The sequence below is a fragment of the Pinus tabuliformis genome, chromosome 3_2 (assembly GCF_031772625.1).
Source record: "Pinus tabuliformis cultivar Carrire ecotype Pingquan chromosome 3_2, CPIR1, whole genome shotgun sequence".
Taxonomy (NCBI): domain Eukaryota; kingdom Viridiplantae; phylum Streptophyta; class Pinopsida; order Pinales; family Pinaceae; genus Pinus; species Pinus tabuliformis.
In genome coordinates this window covers 64,406,204-64,420,902 of record NC_142302.1, presented here as the reverse complement: position 1 = coordinate 64,420,902, position 14,699 = coordinate 64,406,204, and the positions used below count along the sequence as shown (strand labels likewise).

At 38.1% G+C, this 14,699-nt stretch overlaps 1 protein-coding gene across 1 annotated transcript in view; it reads left to right on the top strand.

Moving 5' to 3' along the window:
- RAD51B (DNA repair (Rad51) family protein) overlaps positions 1–14,699 on the top strand; it is a 265,335-nt gene that overhangs the window by 202,089 nt on the left and 48,547 nt on the right. The window contains exon 7 of the mRNA XM_089418067.1: positions 11,746–11,826. Coding sequence (XP_089274193.1) covers positions 11,746–11,826 — 81 coding nt within the window. The remainder of the gene's footprint in view (positions 1–11,745; positions 11,827–14,699) is intronic.

The window sequence follows — 14,699 nt, the reverse complement described above, 5'->3', positions numbered from 1 at the left end:
ATGGAGGGTTGAGGTCGAGAGGCCTCTCATGGAGTCTGTCGTTGATTGGTTAGAGCAGGAGGTAGTGGAGGAGGAGGAGGAGGAGGAGGAGGCGTAGCACCAGGAGGAGAAGGTGACACCATCTACCTGGGCTACCCCTGCCACTAGTAGAGGATGTGGTCTACCTCCTATAGCTTCTAGTTCTTCAGTTTCTAGAGCACAACAGAGTCCACTGCCAACTCCATCAGCATCTACATCTAGAGGGAAAGGGAAAGCTATTGCATTTTCTCGCAAGAGGGGCAGAGGAAATTAGTGATTCAATAGTATTAGACTTTAGTTATTTGGTTCATTTCATTGTATATGACATTATGACTCATGATATGAGATACATTATTATATTTTTTGTTGATATTTTGAGGCTGAGTTGGGACTTAGGAGTCAGGACTTACTATTCAGGACATGATTCACTGTTATGTGTGATGTAGCACTAGAAATGATATTACACATCTTATATATTAGTTCTTTTATCATATTTATGTGTCAATGTATTTATTTTATGTTGTAGAAGCTTTAGATATTAAAAAAATTGAAAAAAAATAAATATTTTTGTATTTTACAATTTTTTTCCCGATTTTTACCTGATTTTTACGATTTTTTCTGATTTTTTCCCCTCGCCAATAATATCCCGATAACGATAACTGCAACATTGGTCAAATGTGAATATGCAAGACTTACTGGAAACCAATAAGTCCAGGAGACACAACTGAATGGCCTAGCCACTTGGTTGATTTAGCAAGTTTTAAAGATTAGATTAGATTATTATGTGAGACCAGTGCCTTATGGAGTCAATTACTTGCTTTATATCAATTATATACCAAATGACCGGATGAACAATTGTTGCTTGGAGATGCTTCACTATCCTAAATGAGATGCAAGTCCTACAAACTAGGTGAGATGCAAAATCTTGGTTTATTTTAGTTAGATGCCTACTCTAAATGTATCCTTCCTCTTAACTGTTTTGAAGCTAGTCTCTAGAGTAGGTTGTGAGAGAGAAGCCAAGGGGAAGAAGGCTAGGGCCTGGTTAACGATACCTCCCCTTAGGTTCTAACCACCCAATGCCTCTAGCGCTGCAGAGACTGTGGCTTTGACAACTGCAAGGCCACCGTGTCAACCACTAAAGAGGTGCTAGGATCCCCAAGCTAGATGAGAAAGGTGGGCCTATGTCTCTATTGACCAAGCTTATGCTTGGAAGTGGATTAATTAGTGCAAGATACTAATCCTAGTATGCAAGTGCAAGAGATGGATGAGTGCCCTTAAGGTGAGATTACTTAATGTTCTTAAGTACTTAATCACAAATGATCTTTGATTATGACAATAGAGTACTTAAACAGTATAAGAATGATAATCTTAACCACAAGAGGAAGTGTTTAAACTCAACGGTGCTAGAAAACGTGACAAGTAGTATCAATAGACAATTGCTTGAAAGACAAGATCAACACTACTTCGATAATGAGCAACTTAAAGATTAGAAGTCAATGAACAACCAATATGCCAATTAGATACACAACTAGATTCTCTTATTACTCCTATGATTGAACTTGATTATGAGATCCACAAGAGATATCAATGAGCAATGAAAATATTGAGAAGTTAAGAGCACAAATCCACAATGTCACTTTAGATCAGTTTATCCAATTAAATCAAACATTTATGAACTTGATTAGAGCACTTGTGTGTGAGGATGTACGAGTTTATCCCTTTCCCTTGTTGGAACCCTTTACTTCTCCCTTTTTTGTCTGATTGATATGGTCAGGTTCTTGTCACCACCCTTCTTGCTAGCTTTTGACTCCATTTGAGTCTCCTCGTGGATACAATCATCCCACAATGTTTCAAAATTGGGAAGTTGCTTGTGAGCACAATACCTTGGACAAATGGTTTCCACAAAACTAGGAATTCATTCAGTGCCTATTCACCAACTCAATGTCTTCCACCTTCTCTCCGATTGTTGCATGTTGATAACGAATCTATGCGATCTTCATCAAGTAACTAGTAATGATGTCAAATCTAGTCATCTTTATGAATCTGAATTTGTTTTGCAAAATCATCTTCCTATTAATGTTCTCACTCGGCGTATGGAACATTTCCTTAGCAAAATTCTTGGATACATGAGGGATTAAGTGCTCTTTTATGGCATCAATGATCACCCACTTGGGTTTTATCTCCTTGTTGTTTGGCAACTGTTGTGAATCTGTCAGTGGTGTCACCACATCTTTTGCAATGTCCCAAAGATCTTTCTCTTCCAAAAAGAGTAATCCGTATTGAAAATTTGTAGCTATGCTTGGTATTTTTATTGGCAAATCAAAGGAAGAAATTCATATTTTCCATGTTGACCATGTTGGCCTAAAATGCACAAGTCGGCCCCACATGATGAATGGGTTTGGACCCAGGGTCAAAACCTAAGTTGCAGGAAACGTGGCCCTAGGGGGCGTTTCGCCAGGGGAAACGAAACGAAACGCGTTTCCCCGTACCGTACGGCCTGGAAACGCGTTTCCAAGCCGTAAGGGCCACGTTTCCCCAAAAAAAACATTTGTTTTTTAATTTTTTTTTTTTTTTTCTAATGTAGATCTCTTACATTTGTTTGCCCTAGTGTTGATATGCAGTTCATGGTAATGTTAAATTCTTAAAGTAAAAGTGATATTCTCCTTTATTTTTCATTTTCATCCTTTTACTTAAATTTTTAACATTACCATGAAATGACTCAGGATGTTTGAGAGTGGTTTTGCCGTCATTGGATTTCATATGGAGAAAGTAGAATTTTAGATCTTACTCAAAATCCAGCAGACTTATCTGTTTTTCAGGATTTCAAGATTGGGGGGATTTCAATGTTTCCATTGGATTTTATCATGTACTAGGGTATGGAACTTGTATTTAATCGAGAGAACAAAGCCCTCTATGCAGGGGAGACTCCCAATAATCAAGAGAATGTAGGGTACTAGGGTATGAAACTTGTATTTAATCAAGAGCACTAAGGTCATTCGACTATGTAGGAGGAGACTCCCAATCAACCACGAGACAAAAAATTAGAAATTTCTCGTGGCTGATTTTGGATATTTCTATTTTCATTATGTGATTATTCATGAGTAAATGTGATGTAAATTTAGATACTTATAGTCTATGCATTGACAATTGACAATTTTATCATAATGTAATAAATTAGAATGTATCATATATGCTTTATGATTGCACATATTTCTTAAATTCCTAATATATATATATATATATATATATATATATATATATATATATATATATATATTCGCGTTTCCCTGTTTCCAAAATTTGGGGAGGTCGCGTTTCGTATCGCTTCCCGTTTCGGAAACTCGTACCCGTTTCCCCGTTTCGTGCAACCTTGGTCAAAACCCTCCTAAACCACATATAAATAGAAGTTCGTTGGAGATCATTTGGCATCTCATCTCATCTATCACATCTGATCTGAAACAAGAAGGTGATTTGTCCATCTGTGTTGACCATCTGTTTGACTTCAGTTTGGCCTGCGTTGACTTGGGCTCTATTCTTTTGTTTGACCGAGAATTTGACTGATTTGGAAGGCCGAATTTATGTGGTTTGTTGATTCTTGTTTGACTGAAGTGCTGTTCTGTTTCTGGGCTGTTGACCGCAGGTTGACTGTAAGTCAACTGTCCTCTGACCAAGAATTACAGTGGTTCATTTGACTGAAGTTTGACCAAATTTTGGCTCTTCTATTCAGAGCTACCTCAGGCTGAAATTCGACCCTTCTGTTGCAGACTTGGACTTTGACCAGAGTTGACTATTTTCTCTCCTTTGACTGGTTTGACTTGGATAAATTGAGGTCAGAATTTGGAATCTTGTTTGGAATATTTTGATGTACTTCTGATGCACTGAATTCTCTCTCATAAGGAAAGACTTGTTGGGTTTTCCCCTTGTGGATTTTGAACTGGCTGCTAGCCTAAATATTGATGTCTCTTGTTTTACTGTTTACTGTGATTTCTATTTGCTCTATTGAAGAAAATGATTGGTTGAATTTTTTCTTGTATAACTGCTTAATGATTGGAGTGCTATAAGAAGCCTAATTGTATCATTGGAAGTAGTTATCAATTTGCAAAATTGTACTAGTCTTGATTGCACTAGAAAATCAACAATCCCGACCTTCTAAGATAGAAAATTAGAGGCACCATCCATTATATCCTCAAACTTGAGGCTAACAAATGCCAGCTTAGATCTGCATAGAGACTGCTACTTTTCGATCTGTTAATCAGAGTAGCTCTGATACCTTGTAAATTTTAAAAACCCTTGGTGACTGCTGCCCTATGCTTCTTTACTAAATAAATATAAACTTGAATTTACTCAGTAAGAAAAATAAAAATCTGAGTATGCACCAATCACACATGGCTGGAAAATACAGTGGAATCATAAAATTTAATCTTTTACTCACATGGGTAATTACTCCTTCAATTCAGCTTTTCATTCCATCGAAAAAACTTACAAGGAAACTTCCACATGCTGCCCAAAAACACAGCATTCACGCATACCGAAAATGCTCTAACTGAACTTGTACAGCCTGCTGAAAAAATGCAAAAACAGCGGAAAATTGTTGTATGACAGCCTATATGGTCTGTCTATATGATTGCGCAAACATGTATGGACCTGTTTGTACAACTGGATGGAACTGTACAGACCACTGTCTTGTACTGCAGGCTGCTCAAGAATGCCTTTTCCCTGGCTGCCTGCTCTCTCCTCGCTCAACTGCTTCAAGTGTCAATAGTTTCTACTTTGTCCTGTCTTTATAGTTTTAGTGGAGAATCTATTTTAAGATTACTCCTAGTCTAAGTATAATTTTAGACTTGACTACTAAAAATAAGACTTAACTTTTTTACTAAAGTGAATTACAAAATAGAATTACTTTTGCAAAGCCAGAATTACTTTTTGTTGTTGTTGTTGTTTATTTATTTATTTTTTAAATATGTCAAATTACATCTTGCATCTTCACACTGAACATGTGGAAGTTTCTATCCAAGCTATAATTCTCAACATTTTCTAGGAGGGTACCTAGATCAAAAGTGTTGGGTCCCTATAATACTAGTGATTACTCCATTACTATTGTAGTTATACCCCTTATTTATATTGTTGTGCCCCTATTACCCCCATTTTGTTATTTCTGTGCCCCATAGAATCCCTCTATTGTTATTTTTGTGGCTTTATATTATTATTGTTAGGTCGGCTGGATTATATTGTGACTCCTTAGACTCCTATATATAGAAAGGAGGTTTTGTCATTTGTATCATCCAAGAATTGTTCATTTATGTAATGTAAAGGAGGTTGCCCCCTCGAAGAGGCTGAATTCTAAGGCGTTGATCTATCTTTTCTTGAGCTGGTTTCATAACATTTGGTATCAGAGCTTTGGATTCTAGGGTTTCGCTGCTCCAAACAGGTCATCGTGGCATTTTCGCTATAACTTTTTTTCTGTGACGTTTCAGAAGTCGCAAAAAAAACCCATTTGAGAAGAAATCGCGCTGAACCTTGGGTCCGAATTTCAGAGCTTTTCGCACGATATTTGCGGAGATATGATCTGAGGAAGTTGGTCTTTTTGCAGACTCCTGAATTACATTCAAAACAGGTGACCTGGGGAAAATCGTCATAACTTTCTCTCTAGGGATCGGATTGAAATTTCGTAAGAAGGTACAGAAAGAGGACGGACTGTAGTTTCTTGTGTGTGTGTTTCAGATTCAAAGGTTGAAACAGTGACTCGTGGCACGTCGTACAAGTTCGCTCTACTGAACCAGTCTAAAAGCAAGTCACTGTGGGAGATTTCACATAACTCTTCCTTGGAGAATCCAATTTGGCTCAGACTTGTGGCATTGGAAAGAGGACGCAGAAGGCTACTACAGGTAGCAATTTCAGAACTGGATGATCTGAAATTACAGAGATACATCAGATTCAATATCAGGCTTCTATAAAGTGAAAAAAGGTGTGTAGTTTTTTTTAAAATTTTGGTGTAAGCTTGGTTTAACGGAATTCAAAGGGCATAGTAAAGCATTATTATCGGTAACTGATGCCCCGAGGAAAGAAAATGCAAACACCTAGTAAGGAACCTGAAAGCTCTAGCATGACTCATGAAGAAGAGGAAGAAATGCTACATGATATATCAAAATTACAAGAACAAGTGCAACAAATGTCACGCTCACAAAAGCTAACAGAAGCTAAGATAAGTGGCGTGGAATCTAAGATAAATGGCGTGGAATCTAAGATAAAGGGCATGGAAGCTAAGATGGATGATTCGAAGACAGATTTGAAGAGAGACATGACAGATTTGAAGATAGATTTGAAGACAGACATGGAAGAATTGAAGAAGTTGCTACAAGAAAGGGTCACTAATGGTGAAAAGGTAGTAAAGGAAACTCATGATGAGAACAAAAGAAATGTTAATCATGATTCCATAGACGCTAATGTTGGATCGAAGAATCACCATATTCCAAAAATCGATATGAGGAAGTTTGATGGCAAGGATCCCGCCACATGGATATTACAGATGGAGCAATTCTTCGATCTCAATAATGTGCAAAACACACAAAAGGTACGTATGGCAACTGTATATTTGGAACCAAATCAGTTTGTATGGTATCAATGGCTTTGCTCTCGTAAACAATTTATCACTTGGGCAATTTTTACGGAAGAATTGATAGCACATTATGAAGATACAAAAAGCAACACTTTTTTTAGCCAATTGATAAGTCTCAAACAAAAGGGTTCAGTAATGGAGCACATTGAGGAGTTCCAAAAATTGAACATAAGGGTAAAAGATATTCCAGAGGAGCATAGGATTGATGTGTTCATAGGGTCTTTAAAGGATAATATCCAACATGATGTTCGCCTTTGGGAACCTGATTCATTAGAGAAGGCATTCAGGTTAGCAAGAAAAATGGAAAGCAAAATTATGGCAACCAGGAAGCATACCACTCACAACTATAAAGACGGAAGTGTTGTTGCCCCTAGTCTTCCACAACCTATAAGGTTGACACCACAACAATTGGAAGAAAAAAGAGCAAAAGGGCTTTGTTACAGTTGTGATAGCAAATACACTAAAGGTCATAAGTGTGCTGAGAAGAAATTATTCTACATAGATTGTGAAGAGGAAGAAGAAAAGGAGCAAGAAAGGTCAAAAGAAGAAGATATACTCCAGGAACAAAGCCTAGATGAAGAACAAATAAATCCGACCATATCTTGTAATGCATTGGCGGGAATTACCACTCCTCAAACCATCAAGATAGAAGGACAAATCAAGAAGAAAAAGGTAATAGTGTTGATTGATTCAGGAAGCACCCACAATTTTATTCATTGTAGGGTAGCAAAAGAATTGAATTGCTTCCTATATCCAGCACCAGAGTGTCAAGTGATGATTGCAAATGGAGGAACAATAAATTGCTCTGGAAAGTGCCATAATATCAAGCTATCCATGGGAGAATATGTATTGACTAGCCCAATGCTTTCCATTCCAATGGGAGGTGCTGATGTTGTACTAGGAGTCCAATGGCTACAATCCTTGGGTACAATAGCTTTTAATTTTCAAGAACTTTTCATCAAATTTTCTACGGAAGGAAAGGAAGTTGAATTAAGGGGTATTGCAGGGAAACCAGGAAAGATAATCAGCTCTAATGGCATGACAAAGCTTCTAAAAAAGGAGCAAAGAGGTGTAATTGCACAATTATGTTCGCTAGATGTTTCCACATTGGAATCATCTATTTCTCCAGATCTCCAAAAAGTCCTGGACAATCATTCCAAGGTATTTGAGACTCCCAAAGGTCTCCCACCTATGCGTGATCATGATCATGCTATTCATCTGATTCCAGGAAGTGTTCCTCCAAACATCAGGCCGTACAGATATCCCTATGTCCAAAAAAGTGAAATTGAACGTATGGTTGCAGAAATGCTAGAGGCTGGTATAATTCAACCGAGTCAAAGTTCTTTCTCAGCTCCAGTAGTATTGGTGCACAAGAAGGATGGATCATGGCGCATGTGTCCAGATTATAGGGAGCTCAACAAGCTCACTATTAAAGATAAGTTCCCCATTCCTGTTATTGATGAATTACTGGATGAATTGCATGGATCAATTTACTTCACCAAGTTGGATCTTCGTTCGGGATATCATCAAATCAGAATGAAGATTGAAGACATTCCAAAAACGACATTTAGAACTCATGAGGGTCATTATGAATTTTTGGTCATGCCTTTTGGCCTTACCAATGCACCTTCAACATTTCAAGGTTTGATGAATTCAATTTTCAAACCATTCCTTAGAAAATTTGTGTTAGTATTTTTTGATGATATACTAATCTACAGCAAGTCTTGGAAGGATCATGTTGAACATGTTGACAGGGTGCTACAACTATTGGAGGAGAAACAATTATATGCAAAAAGATCCAAATGTTTCTTTGGAGTCCAGGAGGTGGAATATTTGGGTCATATTGTATCTCATGAAGGAGTTAAGGTAGACCCTAGCAAAATTAAAGCCATTAAGGAATGGAAAATCCCCACATCCATAAAGCATCTGCGAGGATTTCTTGGGTTGACAGGGTATTATCGCAAGTTTGTTAAGAATTATGGGAGAATAGCAGCACCTCTAACAACATTATTGAAGAAAGATTCATTTTCATGGACTCCGAAAGCAACAAAGGCCTTTGAACATCTTAAAGAGGCAATGTGCCAAGCACCGGTCTTAGCTACACCGGACTTCACAAAAACCTTTATTGTGGAATGTGATGCTTCAGGAAATGGAATTGGTGCTGTTCTAATGCAAGATGAAAGACCCATTGCTTTTGAAAGTCGTCCAATCAAGGGAAAGTTTTTAAGCAAAGCTATTTATGAGAAGGAAATGTTGGCAATACTCCATGCACTTAAGAAATGGCGACCCTACCTAATGGGAAGACACTTCAAGGTAAAAACGGATCATGATAGCCTTAAATACTTTTTAGAACAAAGATTATCCTCTGAAGAGCAACAAAAGTGGGTCACAAAGATGTTGGGTTATGACTTTGAAATCATCTACAAAAAAGGGAAGCAAAATGTGGTGGCAGATGCACTCTCAAGAAAGGATGAGGATGTGGAAGCATTGTTGTGTGCCATTTCTATTATCCAACCAGATTGGATAAACGAAGCAAGGGAGGAATGGAAGAATGACGAAGAAGTGTGGGCACTTATTCGAAAGCTACAACAAGATTCCAGTACTTCTGATACATTTAGCTGGCAAAATGATTCGTTATGGTACAAAGATCGCTTATACCTCTGTAAGAATTCCCAGCTAAAACAAAAGATTCTTATGGAATTGCACACTTCTCCCTTAGGAGGGCACTCAGGATTTTTAAAAACTTACCACAGGGTTAAGAAGGAATTTTTTTTGGGATGGCCTTAAATCAGATATTCAAAAGTTTGTGGCGGAATGTTTGGTTTGCCAGCAAAATAAAGTTGAAACAATTAAGACACCGGGTCTATTACAACCTTTATCCATTCCAAGCCAACGTTGGGAGGAGGTTTCAATGGATTTTATCACAGGTTTACCCAAGTCTGAGGGAAAGAGTGTCATCATGGTGGTAGTTGACAGACTTACCAAGTATGCACACTTTTGTGCATTATCACATCCATTTAAAGCCAGTACAGTTTCTACTGCATTTATGGAAACAATTCAAAAGCTACATGGAAACCCAAAGATTATTGTAAGTGACAGAGATCCCATTTTCACTGGAAATTTTTGGACAGAATTATTTTCTTGTCTTGGTACTCAGTTAGCTCATAGCTCATCTTATCATCCTCAATCTGATGGGCAAACTGAGATAGTAAACAAATGTTTGGAAGGATATCTTCGTTGCTTTGTATCTGATAAACAGACACAATGGGTCAAATGGTTGCCTCTGGCTGAATGGTGGTATAACACTTCCTTCCATACAGCAACAAAAATGACCCCATTTATGGCACTTTATGGGTATCAACCACCATCCATCACATCATATTTAAGAGAAAATTCTAAGGTTCAGGCAGTGGAACATCACATCGAACATCAACAACAAGTCCTCCAACTCTTAAAGGATAACCTCGTGTTGGCACAAAATAGAATGAAACAACAGGCAGATCAACATCGCAGTGAAAGAAGTTTTGATGTAGGTGATTGGGTATTCCTACGGCTACAACCATATAAGCAAATGTCCCTAAAGCAAGCTAAGAAGGATAATAAATTATCACCAAAGTATTATGGTCCGTACAAGGTGTTGCAAAAGATTGGTACTATGGCATACAAATTGGAGCTTCCTGCAGCTTCTCGATTGCACCCAGTTTTCCATGTTTCATGTTTAAAGAAGGTTATAGGTGACAAGCTCCCAATTCAAACAATATTGCCAGAACTTGACGAGGAAGGAAAAATTATATTGGAACCGGAAGCAGTCACAGAAACAAGAACTCGACAGCTACGAAATCGATCAATTTCAGAGTATCTTATCAAGTGGAAGAACTTATCCGCTGAAGATTCCACATGGGAGGATGAGAATTTTATGCAGAAGTATCCAGAACTACTCAAGCGTTGAGGACAACACTTTTTTGAAGGAGAGGGGCATGTTGGGTCCCTATAATACTAGTGATTACCCCATTACTATTGTAGTTATACCCCTTATTTATATTGTTGTGCCCCTATTAGCCCCATATTGTTATTTCTGTGCCCCATAGAATCCCTCTATTGTTATTTTTGTGGCTTTATATTATTATTGTTAGGTCGGCTGGATTATATTGTGACTCCTTAGACTCCTATATATAGAAAGGAGGTTTTGTCATTTGTATCATCCAAGAATTGTTCATTTATGTAATGTAAAGGAGGTTGCCCCCTCGAAGAGGCTGAATTCTAAGGCGTTGATCTATCTTTTCTATCTTTTCTTGAGCTGGTTTCATAACAAAAAGAGTGCCCAACCAGCTCATAAAGCTTCTTCATGTCATAGATATAAACAGGATTCCCACTCCATCTCTAATCCTGAATATGAGGCTGTCCCCATTTATCTGCATTTTGTATAGACAACTTTCTGGAATCATATGACAAAGATCTCTAAAGAATTGTTCATTTTAGAAGGTTGGACTCCCCATTTGGCATACCCGTATTAAAAAATCATAGCTCACGAATTTTTTTAGCATCCAACAGTATTTGAATGATATGAATTTTTTGTTGTTTTGACTCATGGGGATTTGAACATTGAATTTCATGGTTTGCATCATACTTCATAACATGGCGATTCAATTAAGCTGCACCCCGTGGGCTATCTTTCAATGATACTATTCACTTAACTGGGATAAATTATTTAAATTTACAACTTTTGATAGTTATTGCTCATAAGAGATAAATAACTCCTTTGGAAATGATTTTTGCATATCAGATACCATCTGTGTCCAGGTCATTGTTTCAAACTTCAACGAATCATTAGCACTGATTGAATTTAAATTTATGAATGTTATTTAACGTTACTTTCTTCCTGTTATATCCATTTACATTCTTGCCTAAATTTAGAAGTCCGATGTAGTGAATCAGATTATTTCTCATTCAATAAATTATTCCTCCAGCTAATTCATTTTGTTCTTTTATTACAATTTTGTGACCTCATGACAGACCTTTTGGGCTTAATTTTGTACAATAATACTGCTATGTCTTGGTTCAAAGGAACAAACCATGGTACATTGAAGTTTACACTTTTTTATTATTGGCAGCCTGCAGCAAATGGAGGCATCCATTTCCCAACTTCGTGTAAAATTGCTGATTATTGATAGCATGGCTGCACTTGTGTCAAGGTATGCCTGCTCTTTTCATTTTCTGTTTTCATCTAGATATTAAAGCTGCCTAGGTAAGTGTGAGTTGACAACATATGTTATCACCTGCTCTTTTAAGAAAATAACAGCTGTTGCAATTAGTTGGGTAGCGGTATATTCTTTTATACCATTTTTCATTCCTGTGGGCATGTTTTAGGAATCAGGATCTTGTAGCACTTTATCTGTTATAACCTATGCTTTTAAGCTGTCAACAGATGTTGCAATTAGTTGCGTAGTATATTCTCTTATTCCATTTTCTAATTAGGATTCTTCTGGGCCTGTGTCAGGAATTGGGATTATATATCACATTACTTAACTTGGAAACAACCCTGCTTGCTTTTGGGATATGTACATCTGTCTGTGCCATGAGAATTTTGATTCAAAGCAAATCATATTGTATGATATGAAGTTGTAATTCTCAAATGTTCTTGAAAATGTCAGTTAACCAAAGAAATTGATGTGTTACCTCCCCAACTTGCACTCACTGATAAAATCTCTAATCCACAAAATACAAACTGAGAGAGAGATGTTACCCCTCATCTCAATAGGGATACATAGAGATATCTTTTCACTTTGCATAACACCACTGTAAGTCCAAGGATGCAAGTTAGAAGCCTTGTAAGCCATGTGAGTCTTTGTATTGAGATGTTCTAGGCGTATTATGGTCGGCCATGGCTGATACCTTTGGTTCTTGCTCTTAACTCCTTTTCTTCTGTGTAATGTCTTCTTCTAATTAATTTCCCGAGGATGTAGTGGCCTATCTAACCCCGTAGGCTATAGTCATTTGTGAAGGGGGGAACCCATTATTTGATGTTATTGGGGTAATATTAGATAATTTGGAGTAAAAGGAGGAAAACTTGCAATAAAAACCAAATTTGGGGTAAATAGAGGGAAATTGTTAGCCACTCAAGTTCAAATTAGGAGGGAAGACTCCAAAGGAAATCTATAAAAAGGAGAGAGGAGATTAATTTTGATCATCATGGATGGTGGATCTTTCTGATTTTTGAGCTGAGCCTCTTGGAAGGTTTTAAGACCCCTTTTCTCTGATTGGTTTTGGCGGTGAAAGATTCCACTCTAGCCAATTCACTTTTCTCTTTACTTTGTTTAGCATAATTTGTGAGACATCATTCATCCATTTTTGGCAACAAGGGTTTTCTGAGGAGATAATAATGGCAGCGAGGTTTTGTGGCATTATCTAGGCAGCAAAAGCCTATTCTGGTATAGCGCAGGTCTGTTCAAGGGCTAATTCTGTGGCACTATCTGGGTAGTGAAGGACTATTTCTGGGATAGCGTAGGTCTGTTCAACACCTAATTTTGTGGCAGTGAGGTTCTGAGGCACTAACCGCACAACGAAATACCCTTGAGACTCTACCTAAGTTAGTGGCCCATCTTGAAGGTGTTTTCTTGTGGCAGCACATTAGTTTCTACGGCTAAATCTTGGCAGTGAGGTTTTTTGGGCTATATTTGAGGTAGCAAAGGTTTTTGAGGCTAAACTGTAGTAGCAGATCTCCACCTTGGGGTAAAAATAAGACTTGTAGCTTCAATTTTGAGGCAACAGAGGTTGATTGGATCATTTTGAGGTAGTGGGAGCATAGACTGATCCCCCAGGGGCAACGAAATAGCCTTCTAAGCTAGCAAGGGTAGGGACAAATCCTATTGTGGCAGCGGGTCACCTTTATGAGATCAACCCGAGGTCGGAAATAGCCCACTGTAGTAGAGGATCATCCTTTAGGGCAAGCGAGGCAGTAAGGATTGAATGGAGGATAACATTGGCAATCTGTGGCAGTGAATATACAATGCATTGGTTTAGGGCATCGGGCAGGTTGTGGGAAGTCTGCTCAGGTATCCAGACTGCAGTTAGCTGACAACAAGGAACGAAGGGAGACAACAAGGGCTGATTAGCGGCATAGGTTAGCAACTGGGTTTGATGCAACTTGTAAGTTTAAGGGTTATATCTGTGTTTTCTGGAAAAGGTGGAATTGTAAATTTGATAATTGATTGTTGAATTGATTCTGCTTATAGTATTGTTAATGAAATCATTCTATTTGCACATTCAATGATTATCACTGTTTATAGATTGGAAGGGTATTGCATTACTGTTAGAAAATACATATCCTTTTGGAAAACCTAGCTTAGAATTGCACCCTAAGAGTAATTTCCTAGAAGGGACATTATAGCGGTATCAAGGCTGTGCATCCTGCCAACCTGTGAGCATATGAACTCTGGATGCTTCTGGAAGACAGGGAGAACATTGCAATCAAGAAGAAGGATAACCACAACTAAGTGACGGTAGACAGGGAAGAGCAACCACAATAAACTAACCCCTTTGACATCTTGGGGGAGCTAGCAAGGGGGCAACAATAGCTAGCCCATGGGCAGCAACAAAGAGATCAACTGTTGGCACAAGGGAAGTAGCAGATGGTCCAAGGGTAACAGTAAATGGCTTAATTTTTTGCCTAGGTTATGGCAAATCTAAACAATGCAGGTAACAATGCTGCTAGTGGATCTAATGGAGGTAACAAGAGTTTTGCAGAGGGAAAGCAACAACCATAATCCTGGCTCCTTTAACATCTCTGCACAAGCTGATATAGAGGCAACCAATAGAAGGCACCATAGGCCTCTACTATCCCTATTTCTAGATGGTTGGAGGGCAGAAACCCAAAGAACCATAGAACAAAATGGAGATTTTACAGCAGATTTCCCGGAATATGCATCACTAGGAAAAAATGTTCGAGCAGCCATGATCTTTAATGAGTTCAATAGCATTAAGTACAAAAATATTGCTAGGGGCACAATAGAAACATGATCTACTACACAAAGTTGGGAAACTATCCATTCCCTCTTTCAAAGGGTCA